The sequence below is a fragment of the Neovison vison genome, chromosome X (assembly GCF_020171115.1).
Source record: "Neovison vison isolate M4711 chromosome X, ASM_NN_V1, whole genome shotgun sequence".
Classification (NCBI taxonomy): Eukaryota; Metazoa; Chordata; class Mammalia; order Carnivora; family Mustelidae; genus Neogale; species Neogale vison.
The window spans coordinates 80981840-81007480 of NC_058105.1; the positions used below are offsets into that span (position 1 = coordinate 80981840).

Consider the following 25641-nt stretch of genomic DNA (forward strand, 5'->3'; position numbering starts at 1 on the left):
GCTGAAAAATCTGCTATCCTTTTACGTTTCTCTTTTATGTTACTATCTTCTTTTGCCTGCTGCTTTTAAAATTTTTTAAAAAGATTTTATTTATTCATTTGATAGAAAGAGGGAGGGAAAGAGAGCAGAAGCAGGGGGCTGCAGAGGGAGATGGGGAAGCAGGCATCTGATGTGGGGTTCAGTCCCAGGACGCTGGGATCATGGCTTGAGCTCTGAAGGCAGATGCTTAGCCGACTTGAGCCCCCCAGATGCCCCTTAAATTTTTTTCTTCATCACTAATTTTTTGCCAGTTTAATTACAATATATCTTGGTATGGATCTCCTTTTGTTGATTTTATTGGGGGTTCTCATGCCTCCTGGATCTGGATATCTGTTACCTTCTCCAGATTAGGGAAATTTTCAGCTATTATTTCTTCCAATAAATTTTCTACCCTGTTTTCTCTCTCTTATTCTAGGACTCCTATAATATGGATGTTACTACATTTGGTGGAGTCACTGTGTTCCCTATGTGTATTTTCATTTCTCAAAATTCTTTTTTCTCTCTTGTTCAACTTGATGACTTTCCATTATTCTGGCTTCTAGATCACTAATTTGCTCCTCTACTTCTTCCATCCTTCTCTTCATTCCATCAAATATGCTTCTCATTTCATGTATTGAGCCCTTTATTTCAGCTATGTTATTCCTTATCTCTATGTTAAGGGTCTCAACTGATGCCCTCCATTCTTTTTTCAAGTCCAGTGAGTATTTTTGTTATCATTACTTTAAATTCTCTATCAGGCACGTTAAGTATTTCTGTTTTGCTTAGATTTCTGGCTGTGGCCTTGTCCTGTTCTTTCATTCCGGATAAATTTCTCTGTCTTCTCATTTTACCTACATTACTCTGCCTGTTTCTATGCTTTAGGAAAGTCAACCACATCTTCTATTCTTGAGGGTAATGGCCTTATGAAGAAAAAATCCTGTAATGCCTTGCCCAGTAGTGTCCCTTGTTCCCTAAGGCCTGGTGCTTACAGGAGTGTCTCCAGTGTGTGCTGTGTATGCTCTTCTTTTGTCCTAGTCACTTTATCCTTCAGGCCAGTTGTTTGCGAAGGCTCTATTTGTGTGTTGTGGGCAGTATTTGATCCCTTGCCTGAATGTGGCATGTTTTAGCTAGGTGTGCTCTGGTCTGTTTGTGAAGTGAGACCTACACCAACACTATAACTGGTGCTCTGCAAAACTCCTAAGTCAGGAAGCATTGTGTGAACAGGGTTTTGGGTCCATCTTCTGGGGGAGGGAGTCATCAAGGTGGGATTGTGGCAATGGAGACTTGGAATGGGAGTTCCACTAGAATGTGGGAGAGGCATGGCTTGGTATAAGCATGTAAGTTTGGGGTTGTCATCATTGTGCTGGTTCCTGTCATGGCTCTGTGGTTCAGGGGAAGGAAATGGCACCACCTCGTTCTTTTCTTCCTGGAGGTTTCTCTCCATGAATGATGCCTCTCTGGGATGTGGTCTGAAATGAACAAATAACCTCCCCACCGTGTACTCCAGATGCTCTTCAGATCACTGTTGCCACACTGTATACTCACAGGTTATTTGCCTGCCTACTCTGCACGTGTAGCACATTGCCCTCTGGGCTGTATCCCAGCCAAGCCCAGTGACCTTTAAAACTCTAGGCTTATGCCTTGCTGGTTGCTGAAATTCATAAAATTTGGCCCCTCTTGTTTTCCAAGACAATTGCTCTGGGGATTTGTTCCCATCCACTCCCCTGTGTATTAGTCTGGTATCCCTTTTCTGTGGCTGCTGCTTCCTTCCCATCCCAGTGACCACTCTCTGATTCTCTCCCTAAACATGTCTCCACACTTTCTTTCTTCTTTTTTTAAGTTTTTATCTTATTTCTTTTCAGCGTAACAGTATTCATTGTATTTGCACCACGCCCAGTGCTCCGTGCATTCCATGCCCTTCCCAATACCCACCACCTGGTTCCCCCAACCTCCCACCTCCCGCCCCTTCAAAACTCTCAGGTTGTTTTTCAGAGTCCATAGTCTCTCATGGTTCACCTTCTCTTCCAATTTCCCTCAGCTCCCCCCTTCTCCTCTTCATCTCCCCATGTCCTCCATGTTATTTGTTATGCTCCACAAATAAGTGAAACCATATGATAATTGACTCTCTGCTTGACTTATTTCACTCAGCATTATCTCTTCCAGTCCTATCCATGTTGCTACGAAAGTTCGGTATTCATCCTTTCTGATAGAGGCATAATACTCCATAGTGTATAGGGACCACATATTCCTTATCCATTCATCCATTGAAGGGCATCTTGGTTCTTTCCACAGTTTGGCGACCATGGCCATTGCTGCTATAAACATTGGGGTACAGATGGCCCTTCTTTTCACGACATCTGTATCTTTGGGGTAAATACCCAGGAGTGCAATTGCAGGGTCATAGGGAAGCTCTATTTTTAATTTCTTGAGGAATCTCCACACTGTTCTCCAAAGAGGCTGCACCAACTTACATTCCCACCAACAGTGTAAGAGGGTTCCCCTTTCTCCACATCCTCTCCAACACATGTTGTTTCCTGTCTTGCTAATTTCATCAAAATCAAAAAGCTTCTGCACAGCAAAGGAAACAGACAGGAAAACAAAGAGGCAACCCAAGGAATGGGAGAAGATATTTGCAAATGACAGTGCAGACAAAAGGCTGATATCTAGGATCTATAAAAAACTCCTCAAACTCAACACACACAAAACAGATAGTCATATCAAAAAATGGGCAGAAGATATGAACAGACACTTCTCCAATGAAGACATATACAAATGGCTATCAGACATGAAAAAATGTTCATCATCACTAGCCATCAGGGAGATTCAAATTAAAACCACATTTAGATACCACCTTATACCACTTTGTATCTTTTTCAGTGTGGCTGCTTCTGTACCTTTAATAGTGTAGTTGTTCTTCCAGTCTTCAGGTCAATTGCTGGTGTATTTTAGATGATTTGATAGTTATCTGGTTGTGTTCATGGGATAGGCAAGCATAGGGTCCTCCTATTCCACCACCATCTTCCAATGAACCTTTACCACATTTTTTAAAATCTCATTTTCATTTTTTGTTCTTTCTTATACCCTGTTCATCTGTCTATCCTTTTGAGTTCAGTACATAAACAGGTATATTTTGAGTGAAAATTGTTTTTTAGAAGATTTATTTGAACACATTAATAATATACCCAAAACAAACAAGATAAAATTGATCAAGAGCATCCTCTGATAAATGGTTCCACAAAGATCCGTCAATGCCCTTGTTTTTCTTTTATTGCCACTACTGTCAGGTGATTGCCAAATAAATACATATTATCTCAGTTTTTTGTAACTTTGAATAATATCTTCATTGAGATATAATTCACATACCATTAAATTAACCAGTTTAAAGTGTACAATGTGCTTTTTGTATATTCTCAGACATTATGTTTCTTATTTATTTCCTTAAACTGATTATGTATTATTTTATAATTGGAATTTTTCTAGAATTATTCTAGATGTCATAGAATTTCAAATGTTAATTTTAATTTGGGTTAAATACTGGGCTTTGAGAATCATGGAATAATGTTTTCTTTGAGAAGTTGAATATGACTTGCTTTCGTTTTTTTTTTTAATAACTAGTTTGAATCCTGATGTGGCAGCTGTGAAAGAAAATATCAATACCCCTGATAATCCATGTGGAAATGGCAAACAAGATCGGATCAAACAAAGAAGAGCTTCCTGCCCTCGACCAGAGAAGGGGACTAAATTCCAACTTACTGTCCTTCAGGTCAGTGTGTAAATATTATTTGGTTAAGTGTGTGTGTAGAGGTCTATGTTGACAGGTTGGGACCATGTTGCTTCAGACTTAAGTATAGAGCATTGCAGAATGCTAACATCTCTTTCATTAAAATTTTTTCTGATTACAATATTCTATACTAGGAAATATCGGCCAAATATTAGCAAGAAAATAAAAATCACTTTTTACCACCTCTCAGAGATAGTTCCTATTAATGTTTTAGTTTTCATCTTTCTTTCCTATATGTATGTGTAGTATTTTACATTATTAAGGTTGTAATAGTACTAGTAATAGTAGCATATTTATTGTATTCTTTTGTGGTAGAAACCCCAAATGTTATGCATTTGTTTTATCATTTAATCCTTCAGTACACCTGTATGATAGATGTTAGTATACTCATCTTTACAAATGAAGATGCTGAAGATTTGAAAGGTAAAGTAATTTGCCTGTGGTCATTGAATTAGCAAGTGATTGTTGGATCTGAATCCATTTCCGACTTTAAAGCTAGTATTCTAACCAATGTGATAAACATTTTGGATGGATGCTTAAACCTATATATATAATTTCATATTCTTCTTTTGCTGAACACACACACACACACACACACACACACACACACACACACACGTATATTAGTTGTATTAAGTTTTTAATTTTAATTCCGGTAGAGTTAACATACAGTGTTATATTAGTTTTAGGTGTACAATATAGTTACTTAACAGTTGTGTGCATTACTTAGTGCTCATCGTGATAAAGGTAATCTAATCCATATCATCTATCTCACCCATCCGCCATATACCTCCCCTGTGATAAACAGGGGAGGTTTTTTGATTACTGACTCACGTTCTTTGCTGGTTATCTATTTCTTGGTTTTGTCTCTCCCTTTTTTTTTCAATTTTTCATTTGTTTTTAAATACCGCATATGAGTAAAATGTTATGTTATTTGTCCTTGTTTCACTGACTTATTGTACTTAGCATTGCACTATCGAGTGCTATCCATTTTGCTACAAATGACAAGATTTCATTCTTTTTTATGGCTGAATGATATTCCATTGTGTGTGTATCTATCTATCTATATACACACCCCACATCTTCTTTATCCATTCTTCAGTTGATGGGCACTTGAGTTGCTTCCATATCTTGCTTATTGAGTGCTGCTATTAACATAGGAGTATATATATCCCTTGGAATTAGTGTTTATGTATCCTTTATGTAAATAGCCAGTAGTATGATTGCTGGACCATGGGGTAGTTCTATTTTGAACTTTTTGAGGAACTTCCATAGTGTTTTCCATAGCGGCTACACCAGTTTGGATTCCAGGCAATAATGCATGAGGGTTCCTTTTTGCCACATCCTTGTCAATAACTTTTTTTCTTGTGTTGTTGATTTTAGCTATTCCAACAAGCATGAGGTGGTAGCTCATTGTAGTTTTGATTTTCAGGTCTGTGATGACGAGCATTTTTCATGTCAGTTGGCCATCTGAATGTCTTCTTTGGAGAAATGTCTGTTTGTGTCTTCTGGCAACTTTGTAATTAGATTATTTGTTTTTGTTGTGTTAGGTTTAAAGATTTTTTATACATTTTATATGCTAGCCCTTTATCAGATATGTAATTTGCAAATATCTTCTCCCATTCGTTCTTAATTGTTTCCTTTGCTGTTTAGAAGATTTTATTTTGATGTAGTCCCAGTAGATCATTTTTGCTTTTGTGTCCCTTTCTTTAGGAGATACAACTAGAAAGAAGTTGCTAGTGCTGATACCAGGAAGTTACTGTTTGTATTCTCTTCTAGGATTTTTGCAGTTTTAGGTCTTACATTTAGGTCTTTAATCCATTTTGAATTTATTTTTGTATATGGTATAAGAAAGTGGTGAAATTTTATTCTTTTGCATGTTGCTCTCCAGTTTTTCCAAAGCCATTTGTTGAAGAGACTGTCCTTTTACCATTGGATGTTGTTTCCCGCTTTGTTGAAGATTAATTGATCCTAAAGTTGTGGGTTTACTTCTAGATTTTCTATTATTGTTCATTGATTTATCTGTTTATTTTTATGCCAGCACCATAGTGTTTTGATTAATACAGCTTAGTCGTATAACTTGATATCTAGAGTTCTGTTGCCTCCAGCTTTGCTTTTCCTTTTCCTTTTATTTTGTAATGATTTATTTGTTCATTTTTTAGAGAGAAAGAGAGAGCATGCATGTGAGTGGAGGGAAGGGCACAGGGAAAGGGAGAGAGAGGGGAAGAGAAGCAAATTGCCTGCTGAGCTTGGAGCCCTATGTGAGGCTTGATCTCACAACCCTGAGCTCATGACCTAGGCTGAAATCAAGAGCCTGATGCTTAACTGACTGAGCCATCCAGGCACCCCTCCTTTTCCTTTTAAATATTGATTTTTGTTTGTATGTTCATCAGGGATATTGGCTTGGAGTTCTCTTTTCTAGTGGTGTCTTTATCTGGTTTTGTGTCAGAGTAATGCTGGTGTCATAGAGTAAATTGGCAAATTTTCCATTCTTCTCTACTTTTTGTAATAGTGTGAGAAGAATAGGTATTAAGTCTTCTTTAAATGTTTGGTAGAATTTGCTTGTGAAGGCATCTGGACCTGGACTTTTTTTGTTGGGAGTTTTTGATTACTGACTCAAGTTCTTTGTTGGTTATCTGTTCAAAGTTTCTATTCCCTTCTGTTTCAGTTTTGGTAGTTTATATATTTGTAGGAATTTATCCATTTCTTCTAAGTTTCCTAATTTCTAGCATATAATTTTTCATAATATTCTCTTATGATTGTTTCTATGTGTGGTGTTGGTTATTTCTCTTTGCTCATTTGTGATTTTATTTATTTGAGCCCTTTTTTTCTTGATAAGTGTTGGTAGAAGTTAACAGTTTTATTCATTTTTTTCATTTCATTTTTTCTATTTGTTTTGTTTTCCAGTTTCTGTATCATTTATTTCTTCTCTAATCTTTATCTTTCCTTCTGCTGGTTTAAGGTTTCGTTTATTGGTTTTTATTTTTTTAGCAAGGTCAGGTTGATTATTTGTTTTCTTGCTTTTTGAGGTACTCCTAGATTGTTGTTACAAACTTCCATGTTAGAACAGCTTTTGCTGGGCGCCTGGGTGGCTCAGTCAGTTAAGTATCTGCCTTCAGCTCAGGTCATGATCCCAGGATGCTGGGATCAAGTCCCGCATCAGGCTCCCTGCTCAGCGGGGCGTCTACTTCTCCCTTTGCCTCTGCACCTCCCTCCTTGTGCTTGTGCTCTCTCTCTCTTTCTCATGCTTGCTCTCTCTCTCTCTCTCAAATGAATAAATAAAATATTTTTAAAAAACAGCTTTTGTTGCATCCCAGAGGTTTTGGACCATTGTGTTCTCATTTTCATTTGTTTCTTTTTTATTTCTTCTTTTGTTTCCTGGTTGAGCCATTCATTGACTAGTTGCGTGTTATTTAACCTGCATATATTTGTGGTCTTTCTAGTTTTTTTTTTTTCTTGTGGCTGACTTCTGGTTTCATAGCGTTATGGTCAGAAAAGATGCATGGTAGACTTCAATCTTCTTGAATTTATTGTGACTTGTTTTGTGAGCTAATATGTGATTTATTCTGTAGGTTGTTCAGTGTGCACTTGAAAAGACTGTGTATTCTCCTATTTTAGGGTGGAATGTTCTGAATGTATCTGTTAAACCCATCTGTTCCAGTGTGTCATGCAAAGCCAGTGTTTCCTTGTTCATTTTCTGTTTGGATGATATGTCCGTTGGGTGTTTAAGTCCCCTGCTATTATTGATTATTATCGATAAGTTCCTTTATGTTTGTTATTACTGTTTTAGGTATTTCACTGGTCCCATGTTAGGTTCATAAATGTTTGTAGTTGTTACAGCTTCTTGTTGGATTGTCACCTTTATTGTTATGTCTTTTTTAATGTCTTCTTATATTTGTGGTTTAAGTGTCTAGTTTGATGTAAGTACTGCTATTCTGGCTTTCTTTTGACATCCATTTGCATGATAGATGTTTATCCACCCTGTCACTTTCAATCTTCATAAGTCTTTAAGTGTAGAATTGATCTTTTGTAGGCAGCATAGAGATGGACATTGTATTCTTTTTTTTTTTTAAAGATTTTATTTATTTATTTGAGAGAGAGAGAGACAGTGAGAGAGAGCATGAGCGAGGAGAAGGTCAGAGAGCGAAGCAGACTCCCCATGGAGCTGGGAGCCTGATGTGGGACTCGATCCCGGGACTCCAGGATCACGCCCTGAGCCGAAGGCAGTCGTCCAACCAACTGAGCCACCCAGGCGTCCCTGGACATTGTATTCTTATACATTCTGTTACCCTATGTCTTTTCACTGGAGTATTTATTCCAGTTATTACACTGAAAGTAATTATCAATTACGTATCTATTAGATATGTACTTATTGCATTTTATTACTTGTTTATGGTTATTTCTGAAGATTTTCTCTCCCCCTTTCTTGTGTTTTTCTCTTTCATATATTGCTGATTTTTCAGTTTTATATTTAGATTTCTTTATCTTTGAATATTAGTGGTTTTGATATGTGATATTGGATATATGATAAACTTGATTTAGCATTTACTGCATATTGCAGTCTGTGTTAGGTTGATGGTCATTTAAGTTTGAACCGATTCTTTACTCCTCTTCTCCCCATGTTTTAGGTATAGGTTAGTTCATGTTATACTTTTTTTGGTGAGTTCCTTAACTGTTTTTTTTTTCTGTACAGAAATACTCATTTTTACCACTTCTCTGTTTTCTGCACCTGTACTGTCACTTTTCCTCTTTTTTACTTTTAAAGACTTATTTATTCATGTTTCAAATTTATTTATTTATTTATTTACTTTGGAGAGAGAGAGGGAGCACACTTGACTAGGGGGAGGGGCAGAAGGAGAGGGAGAGAGAATCTCTAGCAGACTCCTTAGGGGCTCTATTTCACAACCCTGATCATAAGCTAAGCTGAAATCAAGGGTGGGACGCTCAACTGACTGATCCACCCAGTCAACCCATATGCTGTCACTTTTGCTTTCTCTTTTCTGCTCAGAGTTCTTATTAATATTTCTGCAGGGCTGGTTTAGTGATCATGAACTGCTTTAGTTTTTGTTTGTGAAACTCTATCTCTTATTTTACACAGAATGATAGCTTTGCTGTATAGAGTATTCTTGGCTTCAGATTCTTCCATTCAGCACTTTGAATAGATAATGCCACTCCCTTTTGGCTTGCAAAGTTTCTGTTGAAAAATCTCCTGCTAGCCTTATAGCTTTACCTTTGTAAGTTAAGGATTTATTTTGTCTTACTGCTTTTGAGATTTTTTTTTCTTTGTTACTCATTTTGCAAATTTAATTACAATATGTCTTGGTATCAGTCTGCTTTTGTTTATTCTTTTGGGGTTCTTTGTGCCTCCTGGATCTGGATTTTTGCTTCCTTCCTCCGGATGGGGATGTTTTTAACAATTATTTCTTGAAATAAATGTTCTGCTCTCCCCTTTCTCTCTCTTCCTCTTTTGAGATTTCTGTTGTTTGAATGTTATTACATTTGATGGATTCACTGAGTTTCCCAAGTCTATTCTTTCGTTGCATAGTTCTTTTGTCTCTCTTTGTTCATCTTTATTCCTTTCTACTACTCTTTTTTTCCAGGTCACTAATTCATTTCTCTGCTTCTTCTGTCTTGCTTTTCATTCTATTAAGTATGTTTCTCATTTTATTTGTTGTGCCCTTTAACTCTGTTATGTCTTTCCTTATCTCTGTGTTAAGGGTCTCACTCATTTCTTCTATTCTTCTCAAGTCCAGTGAATTTCCTTATCCTTTTTTGCTTTCTTTATCAGGCATGTTACTTATGTCTCAGGCTGTGGCTTGTCCAGTTCTTTTATCTGGTACAAGTTTTTATCTCATTTTTTCTGGCTCTCTGTCTGTTGTGTGTGTGTGTGTGTGTGTGTGTTAAGAAAGCCACCTGTGTCTTCTGCTCTTAAAAGTAGTGACTTTATGGGTGCCAGGGTGCTGCAGTCGGTTGAGCATCCAACTTCTTGGTTTCAGCTCTGGTCATAATCTCAAGGTTGTGAGGTTGAGTCCTATGTCCAGGTCTGTATCGGACTCCCTGATTTTAGGAAGAGTCCTCCACGTCAGTCTAAAATCAATATGAACGTATCTATCTCCTCTGTTCCCCCAGCTTTTTGTGACTTCCTTTTTTTAAAAAAGATTTTTATTTATTTATTTGACAGAGATCACAAGTAGGCAGAGAGGCAGGCAGAGAGGGGTGGGAGAGCAGGCTCCTGGATGAGCAGAGAGCCTGATGCAGGGCTCGATCCCAGGACCCTGAGATCATGACCTGAGCCAAAGGCAGATGCTTTAACCCACTGAGCCACCTAGGCGCCCCTGTGACTTCCATTTTTATGTTGCCTCCCCACAGGTCGCTGTCTCTTTAAGGGCAACAACCCCCAGCTATCACGTGGCCTCCTGGATTGCCCAGTGCTGAGTCAGCTGACCCTCAAAGTTCAAGGTTCTAAGCCTCACTAGTTTTACAAACTCAGCCCCTCTTGTTCTTAAAGCTATACATTATAAGGATTAGTTTTCCTTGAGGACCTGTTTCTCAGCAATCTTTGTATAGCTAGTCCCTCCTGCAGGCAGCCTTCTTTACCATTGACCTTCCTAACCTTTGAGGTAATGTTTCTTCCATATATTTAGTTGTGGAGTTTGTTTTGCCAGTCTTCAGATCGCTGTCCAGTTTATTGACTTGGATGTGGATGATACCTAATTGAAAACACGGGATGAGGTGATCTCCAGGTCCTCCTATTCCACTGTCTTGCCAAACTCTTACTCTCTCTTCTGCCCATTTTGTAATTGGTTTATTTCTTATGTTGAGTTGTATATTTTCTTTATATATTTTGGATGATAACCCTTTATTGGATATGTCAGTTGTAAATATCTTCTCCAATTTAGTAGGTTGTTTTTCAGTTTTGTTGATGGTTTTCATTGCTGTAAAGAAACTTTTTATTTTGTTACAGTCCCAGTAGTTCATTTCTGTTTTTATTTTCCTTGCCTTGGAAGACATGTCTAGAATAATGTTGGTACAGCTAGTGTCACAGAAATTACTGCCTGTGTTCCTATCTAGGACTTTTATGGTTTTAGGCCTCTCATTTAATTCTTTCATCCATTTTGAATTTATTTTGTGTATGTATGAAAGTAGTACAGTTTCATTCTTTTGCATGTAACTCTACGGTTTTACCAACGCTATTTTTCAAAAAGACTGTCTTTTCCAATTGCATATTCTTGGCTCTTTTGTTGAAGATTAATTGACCATATAATTGTGTGTTTATTTCTGGGCTTTCTATCCTGTTCTTTTGATCTGAGTATCTGTTTTTGTGCCAGTACTGTACTGTTTTGATTTTGATGGCTTTGTGTTAATAACTTGTGGAATTGTGATACCTCTAGCTTTGCTTTTCTTTTTGAGAATTGTTTGGGCTAAGCAGAGTTTTTTTGTGGTAACATACAAATTTTAGGGTATTTTGTTCAAGTTCTGTGAAAAATGTTGTTATTTTGATAAGATTTGCATTAAATGTGTAGATTGCCTTGGGTGGTATGATCATTTTAATAGTATTTGTTCTTTAAATCCATGAGCATGGAATATCTTCCCATTTCTTTGTGTCATCTTTATCTTTCATCAGTATTTGATGGTTTTCAGAGTATAGGTCTTTTGCCAATTTGATAGTATTATTCCAAGGTATTTTATTATTTTTGGTACAATTGTTAATGTGATTTTCTTTCTTTCTTTCTTTCTTTCTTTCTTTCTTTCTTTCGGTTTCTGCCGATTCATTATTAGTGTACTGAAATTCAACTGATATCTGTACATTGATTTTGTATCCTGTGACCATAGTAAATTCATTTATCAGTTCTAGTAGTTTTTTCAGTGTTTTGTTTTGTTTTCTTTTTCTTTAAATTTTCTATATATAGTATGTTGTCTGCAAATAATGAAAGTTTTACTTCTTCCTTACTGATTTGGATTCCTTTTATTTGTTTTTGTCATTTGATTGCTGTGGCTAGGACTTCTAGTACTGTGTTGAATAAAAGGGGTGAAAGTAGACATCCTTGAATTTTTCCTGACCTTTGGGAGAAAGGTTTCAGTTTTTCATCATTGAGCATGATGTTATCTACAGATTTTTCACATACAACCTTTATTTTGTTGAGGGATGTTCCCTATAAACCTATTTTATTGAGTATTTTCTTTTTTTTTTAAAGATTTTATTTATTTATTTGACAGACAGAGATCACAAGTAGGCAGAGAGGCAGGCAGAGAGAGAGGAGGAAGTAGGCTCCCTGCTGAGCAGAGAGCCAGATGTGGGGCTCGATCCCAGGACCTTGGGATCATGACCTGAGCCGAAAGCAGAGGCTTTAACCCACTGAGCCACCCAGGCGCCCCATTTATTGAGTATTTTCATCGTGAAAGGATGTTGTGCTTTGTCATGTGCTTTTTCTGCATCTATTGAAATGGATCATATGGCTTATTCTCTCTCATGTTGATGTGTGTGTATCACATTGATTGACTCATGAATATTGAGCCACCCTTGCATCCCAGGAATAAATTCTACTTGATTGTGGTGAATGATTTTTTTTTAAAGATTTTATTTATTTATTTGACAGAGAGAGATTACAAGTAGGCAAAGAGGCAGGCAGAGAGAGAGGAGAAAGCAGGCTCCCTGCTGAGCAGAGAGCCCGATGCGGGACTCGATCCCAGGACCCTGAGATCATGACCTGAGCCGAAGGCAGCGGCTTAACCCACTGAGCCACCCAGGCGCCCCGTGAATGATTTTTTTTTTTAAACTGTGTTGTTGGATTCAGTTTGATAGTATTTTGTTGAGTATTTTTTACATCTGTGTTTATCAGGGATATTGGTTTCTACTTCTTTTTTTTTTTCTTTTGCAGTTTCTTAATCTGGTTTTGTATCCAGTTAATGCTGGTGTCAGAAAGAATTTGGAAGTTTTCCTTCCCCTTCTATGTTTTTGTAGTAGTTTGAGAAGGCATATTCTCCTTTTTTAAAAGCTTAATATATCATGTACATTTTCCTATGTCAGTAATTTTTCAGTAATTTAATATTTCCAATTGCTGTCTTACATAGTCCCTTATATAGAGCTATAACAATTTAAAAATTTCTTCTGTTGTCATTTAGGTTGTTTTCAGTCTCTCTGTCTGCCAGTCTGTGTCTTCTTTAACTTTTTGTCTTTCTCTCTCCTTTTTTTAAAAAAGATTTTATTTATTTATTTGGCAGACAGAGATCACAAGTAGGCAGAGAGGCAGGCAGAGAGAGAGAGAGGAGGAAGCAGGCTCCCTGCTGAGCAGAGCCCTAGGTAGGGCTCGATCCCAGGATGCTGAGATCATGACCTGAGCTGAAGACAGAGGCTTAACCCACTGAGCCACGCAGGCGCCCCCCTCTCTCCTTTTGTCTGTCTGTCTCTGTGTGTTTCTCTGTAACAGACACTTTTGAACATGGATCTTTATAAACATCCCTGATTCTTCTTAATGCTTCATTCCTAGAAGTAGAATTAATGGGTGAAAAGGTGACAAAAAACAAACAAAAAAACCCCCAAACTCATTAATACAGAGAATAAAAGTGGTCGGTAGAGGGGAAGTTGTTTTGTTGTGGGGAATGTACAACAAAGGGAATATAGTCAATGACATTGTAAACATTGTTTGGTGACAGGTGGTAAGTACATTTACCATGGTGAGCACTGAGTAATGTATGGAATTGTTGAATCAGTATGTTGGACACCTGAATTCAATATAACTGTGTATGTTAATATACTTCAATTTAAGATAAATTAATAAAACTAAAGAAAATTTAAAAAAATTTAAATACATATTGCTAGATGGACTGTCCAAAAAGTCTGAACCAGTATACATTTTCAATAGCAGTATGTTTTCTTTTGCTTGAAGAGCCAATTTGTAGGATTAAGAGAATTTTGGCATGAATGACTGAATGATCTTTGCATTTTGGAAAAAATAGACTTCTTCTGACTTTTTTGTCTTTCTTTTTACTTTTTATAGAAGTTGTATTCCTTTTTCATTTCTGTTGGATCACATTTCTAATTTATATTTTGCTAGTTTAACTCCTGTATTTGGCATAGGATGGGTGCTAAGGCACTATTTCAATAGGAAAAAAAACAATCTTTTTATATTTTCAACAGTTTAAACTATTTTTCCATGTATTGAACATATGCTCATCTAGTTCTTTGGTTGATTGCAAAGAGAAGATAATAAATAACTGTGACTCTTAAATTGGTGAAATTTTTGTATCCAGGTATCAATATCTGGAGACAATATGGTGGAGTGTCAACTGGAGACACACAACAACAAGATGGTCACCTTCAAATTTGATGTTGATGGTGATGCACCAGAGGATATTGCAGACTATATGGTAAGTACAGTGAAACCAAGTTATTTAACCTTTAGCATTCTGTATCTTTTTTCACTCATACTCTCACCTCACTTATTCAGAACAGTCTTTTTAGGGTACCATTAGTTTTTAAGATTTGCACAGAACTATACTACTTAAAACAAAAAGTAAGTCACTGTAACTTCTTTCATTTCAGTATATTTATCTCTAAAATATGAGGGGTTTTTATTAAGAGGTCAGTGTTTCTTATCCCGGGCTGCATGTTAAAGTCATCTTAAGAGCTTTTTACAAACAAATCCATTGCCTAGGTCCCTAATTAAATGAGAATCTTTGGATGTAAGGCCTAAGCAGGTAATTCTATTGTGTTAGGTACTGATATGTCATCTTACAAATAGGTGTTTATTTATTTATTTATTTATAAAAGATTTTATTTATTTATTTGACAGAGAGAGATCACAAGTAAGCAGAGAGGCAGGCAGAGAGAGGAGGAAGCAGGCTCCCCGCAGAGCAGAGAGCCTGATGCGGGGCTCGATCCCAGGACCCTGGGATCATGACCTGAGCTGAAGGCAGAGGCTTTAACCCACTGAGCCACCCAGGCGCCCCATAAATAGGTGTTTAAATAATACTCATCATTTCTTTTAGTTTTCATATTTTCTTTGAATTGTTAGGCTTAAGTTAGTTGTTTTGCCCTTTTTGAAATGCAGATAAATAAGGGCAGTAGGAAGAGTAGTTCATGCTTTTTTTAATAGCCTTTATTTTTTTTAATTTCTTTTCAGTATTCCAGAATTCATTGTTTATGCACCACATCTAGTGCTGCATGCAATACGTGCCCTCCATAATACCCACCAATAGGTTCACCCAACCTCCCACCCTCCTCCCCTCCAAAACCCTCTGATTGTTTCTGCCAGTTTTCTTTAGATGTGCATTCCTGAAGAAAACGAATTAATCATTTTTAAAGTTAATAATGTTGTTAGTTCTGCTTCTTTTTTTGTTTTGTTTTCAGTAAATAGTTCATTGATCTAATAATTGTTACACAGGAAATAAAACTGAAATTCTTTAGTAATTAAAAAAATTAACATACAATGTATTATTTGCTTCAGGGGTACAGGTCTGTGATTCATCAGTCTTACACAATTCACAGCACTCACCGTAACACATACTCTCCCCAATGTCCATCACTCAGCCACCCTATTCCTTCCACACCCAACTCCAGTCTAGTTCGGCCTCTTGTTTAACATGTTTTCTGAGTTCTTCAGGCCTTTAGAGATGTTCATTTTGTGATTTAAAAAACTTTTGGGTTTGGACATCTAGTGGTAATCATAAACATTTCCTCAGTTATGTTCCTCAAATGATAATTTATAGAATGTGAGATGTTTTTTTAAATGCTGGCTTTTTCTCTGGTAGGTGGTACCAATCTGACAAGCATCAGTGGTCTCAAAATAAGAATAAGTTAATGTTTTACATGGCATTTTAGTGTGGTCATTTTTTTAAAAGATTTATTTATTTATTTTAGAGAGCGCAAGAGCGCCAGCAGAGGGAGGGGCAGAGGGAGAGCATCTCAAGCAGACTCCCTGTTGAGTGTGGAGCCTGATGCTGGGCTCGATCTCACGATCCTGAGATCATGACCTGAGCTGAAACCAAGTGTTGGACACTCAGCTGACTAAGCCACCCAGGTGCCCCAGTGCTGGTTGTTTTTAATTCTCTTGTGGCCTTTGTATCTAATACTCAATTTTCATTTACTTTTCTTTAAGATAGTCACCATTGATATAATATCACAATCTTGAATAAACTAAATAGACTTACTTTTACTTTTGGACAGGTTGAAGATAACTTTGTGCTAGAAAGTGAGAAAGAAAAATTTGTAGAAGAATTGAGGGCTATTGTAGGTCAAGCCCAGGAGATCCTTCATGTCCACTCTGCTGCAGATAGAGCCATCGGAATTGACTCTATTATTGTGGAATCCAACAATAGCCAAGTAAGAGCAGTTGCTTAGCAAATAGGTCTTCTCAGATATATATCAGGAACTTCTTAATTTATTTGTTCATTTTTAATTCAGACAGGATCATCTGAACAAGTACAGATAAATTCTGCATCCACTCAAACCAGCAGTAAGTATATTTCATAAAATTTACCATGTGGCTTTTGAAGCAAGACATTTGGAAACTTTAATTTATGTATCTTCATTGAGAAAGATACTAGCCCATAAAGGAAGTTCATAAATTGTTAATGTAGATTTACCCACACTTGGAAAGGCCTTTTCAGCCCAGATATAAGAAGTAAAGTCATTCTCCAGATTTTCTTCAAGTGTTGGTTCTTTATCCAATTAATTGATTTCTGAGTCATTGCATGGTATGTTATCAGAAAAGCAGTCACAGTTCTGATGACCTTTAATGGCTTTACTTTTTGAAGTTAATTGGTAAGTTGGTTTTTTAAACCACTGATATGATGTGGACAGTACCTTTCTTAATCAATATCACTATGTTCTAAGTTTGCCTCGGTTTTAATATAGTCATTTATATCTTGATTTCCTTCCACTAGTGTTATACTTCTACCTGCTGTGATCACTGATAAGTTTTTGTAAATCAGTTACTAGCTAAACTTCCAGGGACTAAAAATGGGTTCTTCTGTTTTCTTTTCTGATGACTTTATCTCTCCATTCTTTTCAGCTCTGGTCATGGTTATATTTAGAGTATCTGGGAGGGGGCGAAGAGCCATAGACAAATGAGGACCTGTGAAGGAATTATAACAACATGAAGAAGCAACAGGTGGTGTGGGAGTCATGAAACCAGATACCATTACCCTGAAATTTACTTTGTGTTAGGATGCCAGGGTCCTCCTCTGTTCTTTCTTGCTAGGGGGAATTTGAACGGATTTCTGAGTGATAAAGTATGGTAAAGTTTACAAAACGAATTACTTATTTGAATGAATTTACAAAGTAGGAGTAAAGATGTAGGGACTTTATTTTTAAGTTGTCATATAGTAAAATTGATTTTTTTCTTTTGGTGTATAGTTCTGTAACTTTTAATACCTATAGAATTGGGTAAGCATCATCATAATCAGGATGTAGAATAGGAGATAGAGGTTTTATTGGAGAAAATGCTTTCCATTTTTCCCCAAAAATGTGCCCTCTTCTAATTGCTATTGCTACAATGTTTGCTTTCATATATTTAAAAAATCCTTCCCTAATAATATCTTGTACTTAGTTCTTTAGAGTATTTGCCTGCGTTGGGAGGTCTGGTCTTATAAATTACACATATCCTAATGCTGTTGGAAATGGAGATACAAGACAAATTGGTGTTTTAACCTGGTTTCCTTAATAGGGTAAACATGTTGACAATTGCTTAGCATATTGATTTTTGCTAATTCTTTTTACAGATGAATCTGTTCCACAGTCATCCCCAGTTGGTCGGTGGCGATTCTGTATCAATCAAACAATAAGAAACCGTGAGGCTCAATCACCTCCTCCTCTTCAGCAGTCCGTATCTACAGTTCCTGGGCTGTCTCTGCTTCCTGGTAAGTGTTCATTGTCTGCCAGCTTTCTCCAGACTTGGAGGGGTTACAAGATATATACCATATCTTTAATTTGTGTTCATGGATATTTTATTCTTATGAGAATGTTCATAATAATTTTTGAAGATGTTATTGTTAGGGTCTAACTTAAGCCATTTTAAAAGGTAATATTTTTAAATATAGTATTTATGGAAAAAAATAAAAGGTTTTTATTCCTTGACAGGTTGAATTCTGTGTATTTTGAGTCTTATTTACAAGACTTATTCACACAGGTTCTTGTTTGTCCCTTGCTCCTCTTGTCCCCTTTGAATTTGGTTACTAGTCTCCATGCTTTGTATTTATTAATATGTGCCTAGCTATTCTTTGTTATTGTTCTAGGTCCAAGAACCACAAGTAATAAGGAAATATCACAGGACACAGTGCCCACTCTAGAAAGTAATCCATGCCAGCGTGTACTTTTTGCCTCCAAATCAGAACTCAAGGATGTAGTTGATGGTAAGATTTCTGAATATGCCAGTGTAGAAACTAAGCAGCCAACTATATTGTATCGAGTGGAAGATGACAGGCAGATAATGGCACGAGTTACTAGTAGTTCAAGTTATACTGCTACTTCAGTTCGTGCAGTTCCAGTTGAATGTGAGGGACTCACCAACCGAGCAGGCATATTTCTACCTGTATATCCATGTCACCAAGCTGCCAGTCAGGCTGATGTACCTATGGTCCCTCCTGGCGAGTCAACTCAGATTGCTGGTAACTCTGTTACAACTCTGGCATTTGTATCTGATCAAAAGCCTCAATCCTTAGCAGTGCAGCAGCCAACTATGGATGCAGAGTTTATTTCCCAAGAAGGAGAAACCACAATGAACACTGAAGCAAGTTCTCCTAAGATGGTCATTCCCACTCAGACCCCTGGCCTTGAACTGACTACCCTTCTACCCACTACTATCCTGGAATCAGATGGGGAAAGACCTCCAAAAATGGAGTTTGCAGACAACCGAATTAAAACTCTGGATGAAAAATTAAGAAACTTGCTCTATCAGGAGCATAGCATATCTAGCATCTATCCTGAGAGTCAGAAGGATACCCAAAGCATAGACTCTCCATTTTCTTCCTCTGCTGAAGATACGCTTTCATGCCCAGTGCCAGAAGTCATAGGCATCAGTCACAGTGGAATTCAAGATAGTCCTGCACAGTCCCCTAATTTTCAGCAGACAGGCTCTAAGATTCTGTCCAATGTGGCTGCAAGTCAGCCTGCTAACATATCAGTATTCAAAAGGGACCTGAATGTGATAACTTCTATACCCAGCGAATTATGTTTACATGTAAGTATTATTCTTTCTAATCAATTTCTTACCCTTATTCTTTTAAAGAAATTCCTTTTTTCCTAAAGTTATATCCTTTGAAATGAAATTGTCTATGTCTTAAGATTCTGAGGTCACAGGTTATTTAAGAAGGTCATGACTTTGGCTGCAGGTGCCCAGAATTTCTAGATGGAGACGACTGAAGTATCTTTGGTGAGAGAGCCCTCTGGTGAATTAGCTAGGAACCTGCAAGGATGTCTTTTTTTGTATTAGTGACAACAGGACTGATTCATAGATTGTTTTAGTAGGTAGGAAGAACTGACTTTTAGATTTCCAGTTAAAAGTGCCTGGTCTCAATTTCCTTTCTTAAAAGTTTATGCTTCTAGTTTAATCTTGTTTGGTGGGTTTTATTTGAAAAAAAAATTATTATTTTTTAAAATTTAAATTCCAGTTCACCTCTAGTCTAATATTAGTGCAGGTGTACAATATAGTGATTCAGCACTTCCTGCTGTGATCCAATACCCTGCGCTTATCACAAGTGCCCTCCTTAATCCTGATATCCTATTCTGCCCATCCCTCCACCCACCTCCCCTCTCTGGTTCTTGGTTTTCCTCTTCCCCTACCCTGAGTTCATTTGTTTTGTTTCGTAAATTCCACATGAGTGAAATAATACGGTATTTTTTTAAAGTTATGTACATAGGAACTTAATTTCCCTTTTCTATTCCTTCAAATCACAGGGGTAATGACTATTTGGTGTTTATCCAGTATTTGGTACTTAACCTTCTTAAGCTTACATGGATCTTTTCACATCCCTATAACTTTTTATTTACAAAAATAGGATTGCGCTATATGCATATTGGTCTGCAAATTTATCTTTTCATTTTATAGATTTCTAAATCTTCACCACTGTATCTCTTTATTATTGTTATTATTATATGAGTATCATATGTGTGTATGTAAAGTAAAAGCCATCCCACTTCCAAACCTATAGACACAGCTGTTAATGAATCTTTGCAGACACAGTTTTAACTAACATACAGATATTTGTATAATCATACTTCTTTTTCTAAAGGATTTTATTTATTTATTTGAGAGAGAAAGAGAGCACGAGCTGGGGGAGGGAGCCCCACCTGGGGCTCAATCCCCACCCAAGATCATGACCTGAGCAGAAGTCAGATGCTTAACTGATTGAGCCACCCAGGCGCCCCAGTCATACCTCTTTATTACATATTTACAAAGATATAGATAGATATGTTTTTATACATATACTTCTCTACGTGCATGTGCTATTCTGCATTTTTTCAATTATGAGCATTTATCCATGTTGGTACACATAGTTCCACCTCACTTATGTTTTTTAAACAATGGCGTACTATTCCAGTGAATAGATACAACATTAAGATTTATATTGTTGTAAACTAGTAATTTAAAATTATGTAGTTGATATATAAACAGGAAAGCAATTCAGAAGAATAGAAAATTAAAAGTAATTATGTTAACAACTTCTATACTCCATTCTACTCCCCAAACACTGTTCAGTTCCTGGTTTTAATTCTTGAAGTCATTGCCATTAATAACTTGTAAATAATATACTTATTCATCTATCTTTTGATTGAATACTTTTAGATAATACCTAATAATTCACTACTATGAAGGGTGAGGAAATTATTATATTTTCCCTTTCTTCTTTCCCACATACCTTCTAATTTTTATTACTTGTATTGCTTTTTAACACTGGCAAAGTTTATAACATCTACATTTTTTTTTCTGTAATATTGGTTGTGCTTTGTCTGTGGGTTGATTTGAAGAATTGAAGGTCAGTAAACAGCATTTATATTATGATTATATTGTTATCTGATGATCATGTAAGATGATAAGAACCATTAAAAATGAAAAATGATTTTCTGTCATTTAAATTTTGTTGCTCAGAGGACACTCACGTGTCAAGGTCAAATGGATTCTTTTGTCTAAGCATCCATTGCTACTTCTGGATCGAACTTACTTGCCATTATTTCTGGTGTCCTAGAATTCCTTCCTCCCCTACCCCAAAATGCTTCAATGAGTAATATTTTTAAATTTGTTGCATGGGTGACTAATTTGGGTATTTTTTTAAGTCCAAAAATGCCTTTATTGCTTCACACTTGATTAAGTGTACATGGTAGGGTCATTTTGAGTTAATTTTTGTATATGGTGTGAAATAAAGATTCACCTTCATTCTTTTTTTTTTTTTTTGTAGTGTGACTTTTTTTTCCAATTTATTTATTTTCAGAAAAACATTATTCATTATTTTTTCACCACACCCAGTGCTCCATGCAAGCCGTGCCCTCTATAATACCCACCACCTGGTACCCCAACCTCCCACCCCCCCCCCCCCGCTACTTCCAACCCCTCAGATTGTTCTTCAGAGTCCATAGTCTCTCATGGTTCACCTCCCTCACCTTCATTCTTTTGCATCTGACTATCCTATTGTTCCAGTACCATTGTTATTATGTTTGTTTTTATTATAAATGGAATTGTTTTCTTAATTACCTTTTCAGATTTTTTATTGCTAATATATAGAAATACAACTATTTTTTGTGTTGATGTTGTATCCTTCAATTTCACTGAGTTTGTGTTTCATTTAGTATTTTCTGTATAATATATAAGATCATATTGTCTGTAAATAGAGATCGTTTATTTCTTCATTTGCTGCTTTTCTTATCTATTAACTTTTCACTGTCTGCTTTCTATCTCTTTGTCTTTTTGCTTTTTGTACTGGAATAATTTCTCAATTTTTAAGCTATTTCCAGTCTCCTATTCAGCTGTTTCTTTATGTCAAGGATTCTGTTATTATTTTTTTATTTTAGAGGGCTCCATACCCAGCACAGAGCCCAACATGGGGCTCAATTTCACAACCCTGAAATCATGATCTGAGCTGAAATCAAGAGTTGGATGCTTAACCCAGTGAAGCACCCAGACACCCCGAGGATTATATTTTTAATTTCCAGTAACTGTAGTTCATAATTTTTCTTATGCTTGTATTATCTTCACACATATTTCTGGAGATATTAAAGTCTTATTCTATGTTATTGATGCTATTTCAAAACTTGGCTATTCTTCTTATTGAATTTAGTGTTTTCTTTCTTTTTTAAAGTTTTTATTTATTTACTTTTTATGTAGGCTCCACACCCAATGTGGGGCCTCAACTCACGACCCTGAGATTAAGGGTCACATGCTCTACTGACTGAGCCAATCAGGTGCCCCTAATGTTTTCTTATAGTGTTGACTTCCCATAAGTGTTTGGTGATTCTTAGACTCATTTTTTCTTTTCCCCCTGTACGATTTCTTGTTTGTCTCTCTAAATGCTATATATAATTGTTGTAGCCTTCCTCCAGTAATGGTGGGAAAGGCATTGGACATGCTTCTTGACTCTGAACATTACTGCTTTTCTTGAAATGCTGCCTAGAAGGTAGCTTAATCTTCTTCAAAGGTGGAAGGGCTTTCCCTTCCTTCTGGATGTTGTCTCCTTCCTACGTTACTGGTTGGGCCACAAACATTTTCTTCTCACCACTCTTAGTTGGGAGCAGATGCCTCTGCTGTCTTTTGCTTGCTGTGGAGATAGGGAAGGAAAGAAGAACTGCCTGGCTATTCTTTCTTTGGTAACCCAACCAGTTTACTCTCCCATTCAGTGAGTAAGTCAAGATCTCTCTTTGTGAAGCCCAAATTCTAGTGGGAGAAGATAGATCCTAAACAAATAAATAAAGAAAAAGGCTATGATAGAATGAGTAGGGGATTACTTTATATAGGGTAGTCAGGGAAGAACTTGTGTATGGTGGTAACAGTCACGGGTGGAGACCTGTTCAAGGAACCAAAAGAAGTCCAGAAAGTAGGAGAGTGTTAGGAGATGATGTTGAGGTAGATAGGAGACTGATTGCGGACAGCTTTGTAAGCATTCTAGCCAACCACTCTTCCCTTTGGTTGGCCAGGGCTCGCTCTCACTGCCTATATCTGCCACCCAAGTTTGCAGCATTTTTTTAAAAAGATTTTATTTATTTATTTGAAAGGCAGAGATCACAAGTAGGCAGAGAGGCAGGCAGAGAGAGAGAGAGGAGGAAGCAGGCTCCCTGCTGAGCAGAGAGTCGGATGTGGGGCATGATCCCATGACCCTGGGACCATGTCCTGAGCCAAAGGCAGAGGCTTAACCCACTGAGCCACCCAGGCGCCCCAAGTTTGCAGCATTTTGAAATAGTTACTGCCTGTGTCATGGGCTTCTTTTTCCTCCTCTAGTCATATATACATGTGTCTATGCCTGTTTTTTCTGTCATATCTATGGATTTGGACTGATAAGGTAGACTAGAACTTGTGCTTAACTCACCATCTTGATCCAGGTATTACTTACTAAAAAATTTTATGTAATTTCAGTGGGACCAATGCAACATTTTCTAAATTTAATATTATTGAGAATTTTTTTCTCTTCATGACAGTAGCATTATTACTAGTTCAGAATGAGATTTTTTTTCCAAAATAGGACTTCAGAAAATAAGAACTGATTGTTCAGAATTTTAATAAATGCTGACCTGCCCTGAGTGTTAATGCTTATTCAAGACTCCAGTGTACTTAATGCCACTTGTGCTATCTTCCTGCAGACAAATGCTGAATCCCATTCTTTGAACTTTTTAATACTCATTTAATTTTCTAGATTAGTAGAGACGAGTCTCATGTTCCCAAAGTTGTATACTTTTGTATTAACTGTTATAGAGGATTTATTTTTAAAGTACTCATTTAGAATACAACAGTTAATTCTGACATTTTGTTGGGAGGGATGGGAGGCAAGAAGAGGAAAGTATTTTATAGTGAGCTGTGGCCTGATGTTAACAATTTTTATAGCAAGAATTTGAAATAATTTCAAGGTCCATTGTAAGTTTCTGCGTGCTGACATAAAGTAAGAAATTTGATTTGGTATTATTTCTCTATAAATCTAAATGCCTAGAAAGCTTTTTTCTATGTTTCATAGGTGTTAGGCATCTTTAACTCTCTCAAATAATATGAGCATAAATGAAAGTTTCATTTTAAGAGCATAGGGTTTCAGTAATCTTTTTTTAGTAAATGAAGCATATGAAGGAAATAATTTTATTTTCAGTTTTCAAAGTCGCTGTAATGAGAAATATTCTAGGGTAGAAGGTTAATATTCTGCTCTTTATTTGTCTGAAGTCCAAATAATATTTTTAAAGAAAGGAGAAGGATTAATTCCGCTAAGTTGACTACTTCAGATTCACTCTGATATGCAGGTATACATAGCATTCCATTTTTGATTACTGATTAGTCCATGCAAGAAAGTCTAATGATATAAACAACTGTTTCACCTTACCTAAATTATTACCATTTTGGTTTTTCTCTTTTTGTCTCCATTAGGAGATGTCCCCAGATGCTTCACTGCCAGGGGATCCAGAGGCCTATCCTGCTGCTGTGTCAAGCGGTGGAGCCATTCATCTGCAGACAGGAGGTGGATATTTTGGCCTAAGCTTTACTTGTCCTAGTCTCAAAAATCCTATTAGCAAGAAATCCTGGACTCGCAAATTAAAAAGCTGGGCATACAGGCTACGGCAGTCAACCAGCTTTTTCAAGAGATCAAAAGTCCGTCAAGGTAGTGTGCTTACAGTCAGGGACATAGACTAGGTAACATCACTTTTCATTTACTTCTGTTTTTCTTTTTGTTTGTTTGTTTGTTTGTTCATATACAAACCTTACCACTTTTTTCACGTAGCCCATGTCTGTGACATGTCCCATTAATGTCATTGCCACTTTACTTTTCCTTTTGTAACTAATTTGGTTTTACAGTTATTCATTTCATGTAGATACTAAGTCTTGGGATAAATCTTACAATGTCTGATTTTGAGTTAGGGACTTCTGCAGTGTTGCTTATTACATTAACACTTTTTAATTATTTAGCAGGGGTTAAGCTTTTTCTACTTTTCTTCATTTTTTTGGTAATGTAAACAAATCTAGTCTTAACAGTTTTCTCTTTTCTGCTTACAATTGTGCAAAACTTGCAGTGGAAACAGAAGATACCAGATCAGCAGTTGCTCCTGATCCCATTCCCCTGACGGGAAAGTCCATGGCTGATACTAGGGCTTTGAGTAGATGTAAAGCAATGAGTGGATCATTTCAGCGGGGTCGGTTCCAGGTTTGTGTGTTTGGCTGAATCTTTATCTATAAGGGCATTGTAAAAGAGAATAGCATTGGAATCTTGGTATTTAAATAATACTTATTTTGAATGTAGATGATTGTCATATTTAATTTTTTCCCCTTACAGACATCCCTTACCTTTTGTAGGCTTTGAGTTAAGTCTAAGGAAATGGGGATTTTAGTAGTGGAAAAGAGCACAGAAATGAGTCATCATTTCTCAGTGGGTGGTTGGGTCACCTTTTTTAATAAATCTATTTCTTGTACTTTAGAATCTCAGTAACTTGAATTATTGAATTTTTTTAAATTACAGAATTTTGTTTGAGCAATTTGAAGCCAACTCTCCTTACCCAGGGGACCTAATTGGAAGACTTTGAAAATGAGAATTATAAATGGGGTTTTTAGGTTTGGGTGTTATCGATGTGTGTACGTCACAGCAGACCATTCACTTGTCTGTGCCATATTTTGATATTGAATTTTTTTGTGGGTTTACTCTTTGGAAGATAGAGCCAACCACTTTTG

General features: G+C 36.7%; 1 protein-coding gene across 3 annotated transcripts in view; it reads left to right on the top strand.

The window, feature by feature from the left end:
* The window catches only part of WNK3 (WNK lysine deficient protein kinase 3), a 156815-nt gene that overhangs the window by 107614 nt on the left and 23560 nt on the right, over positions 1 to 25641 (top strand). For 2 of the 3 annotated variants that reach the window (XM_044234442.1, XM_044234443.1), the window contains exons 12-19: positions 3634 to 3781; positions 14051 to 14167; positions 15966 to 16121; positions 16203 to 16254; positions 17522 to 17659; positions 18035 to 18978; positions 24349 to 24580; positions 24990 to 25120. In XM_044234442.1, the coding sequence (XP_044090377.1) occupies positions 3634 to 3781; positions 14051 to 14167; positions 15966 to 16121; positions 16203 to 16254; positions 17522 to 17659; positions 18035 to 18978; positions 24349 to 24580; positions 24990 to 25120 (1918 nt within the window). The remainder of the gene's footprint in view (positions 1 to 3633; positions 3782 to 14050; positions 14168 to 15965; positions 16122 to 16202; positions 16255 to 17521; positions 17660 to 18034; positions 18979 to 24348; positions 24581 to 24989; positions 25121 to 25641) is intronic. The other variant, XM_044234444.1, reaches the window with a different exon arrangement.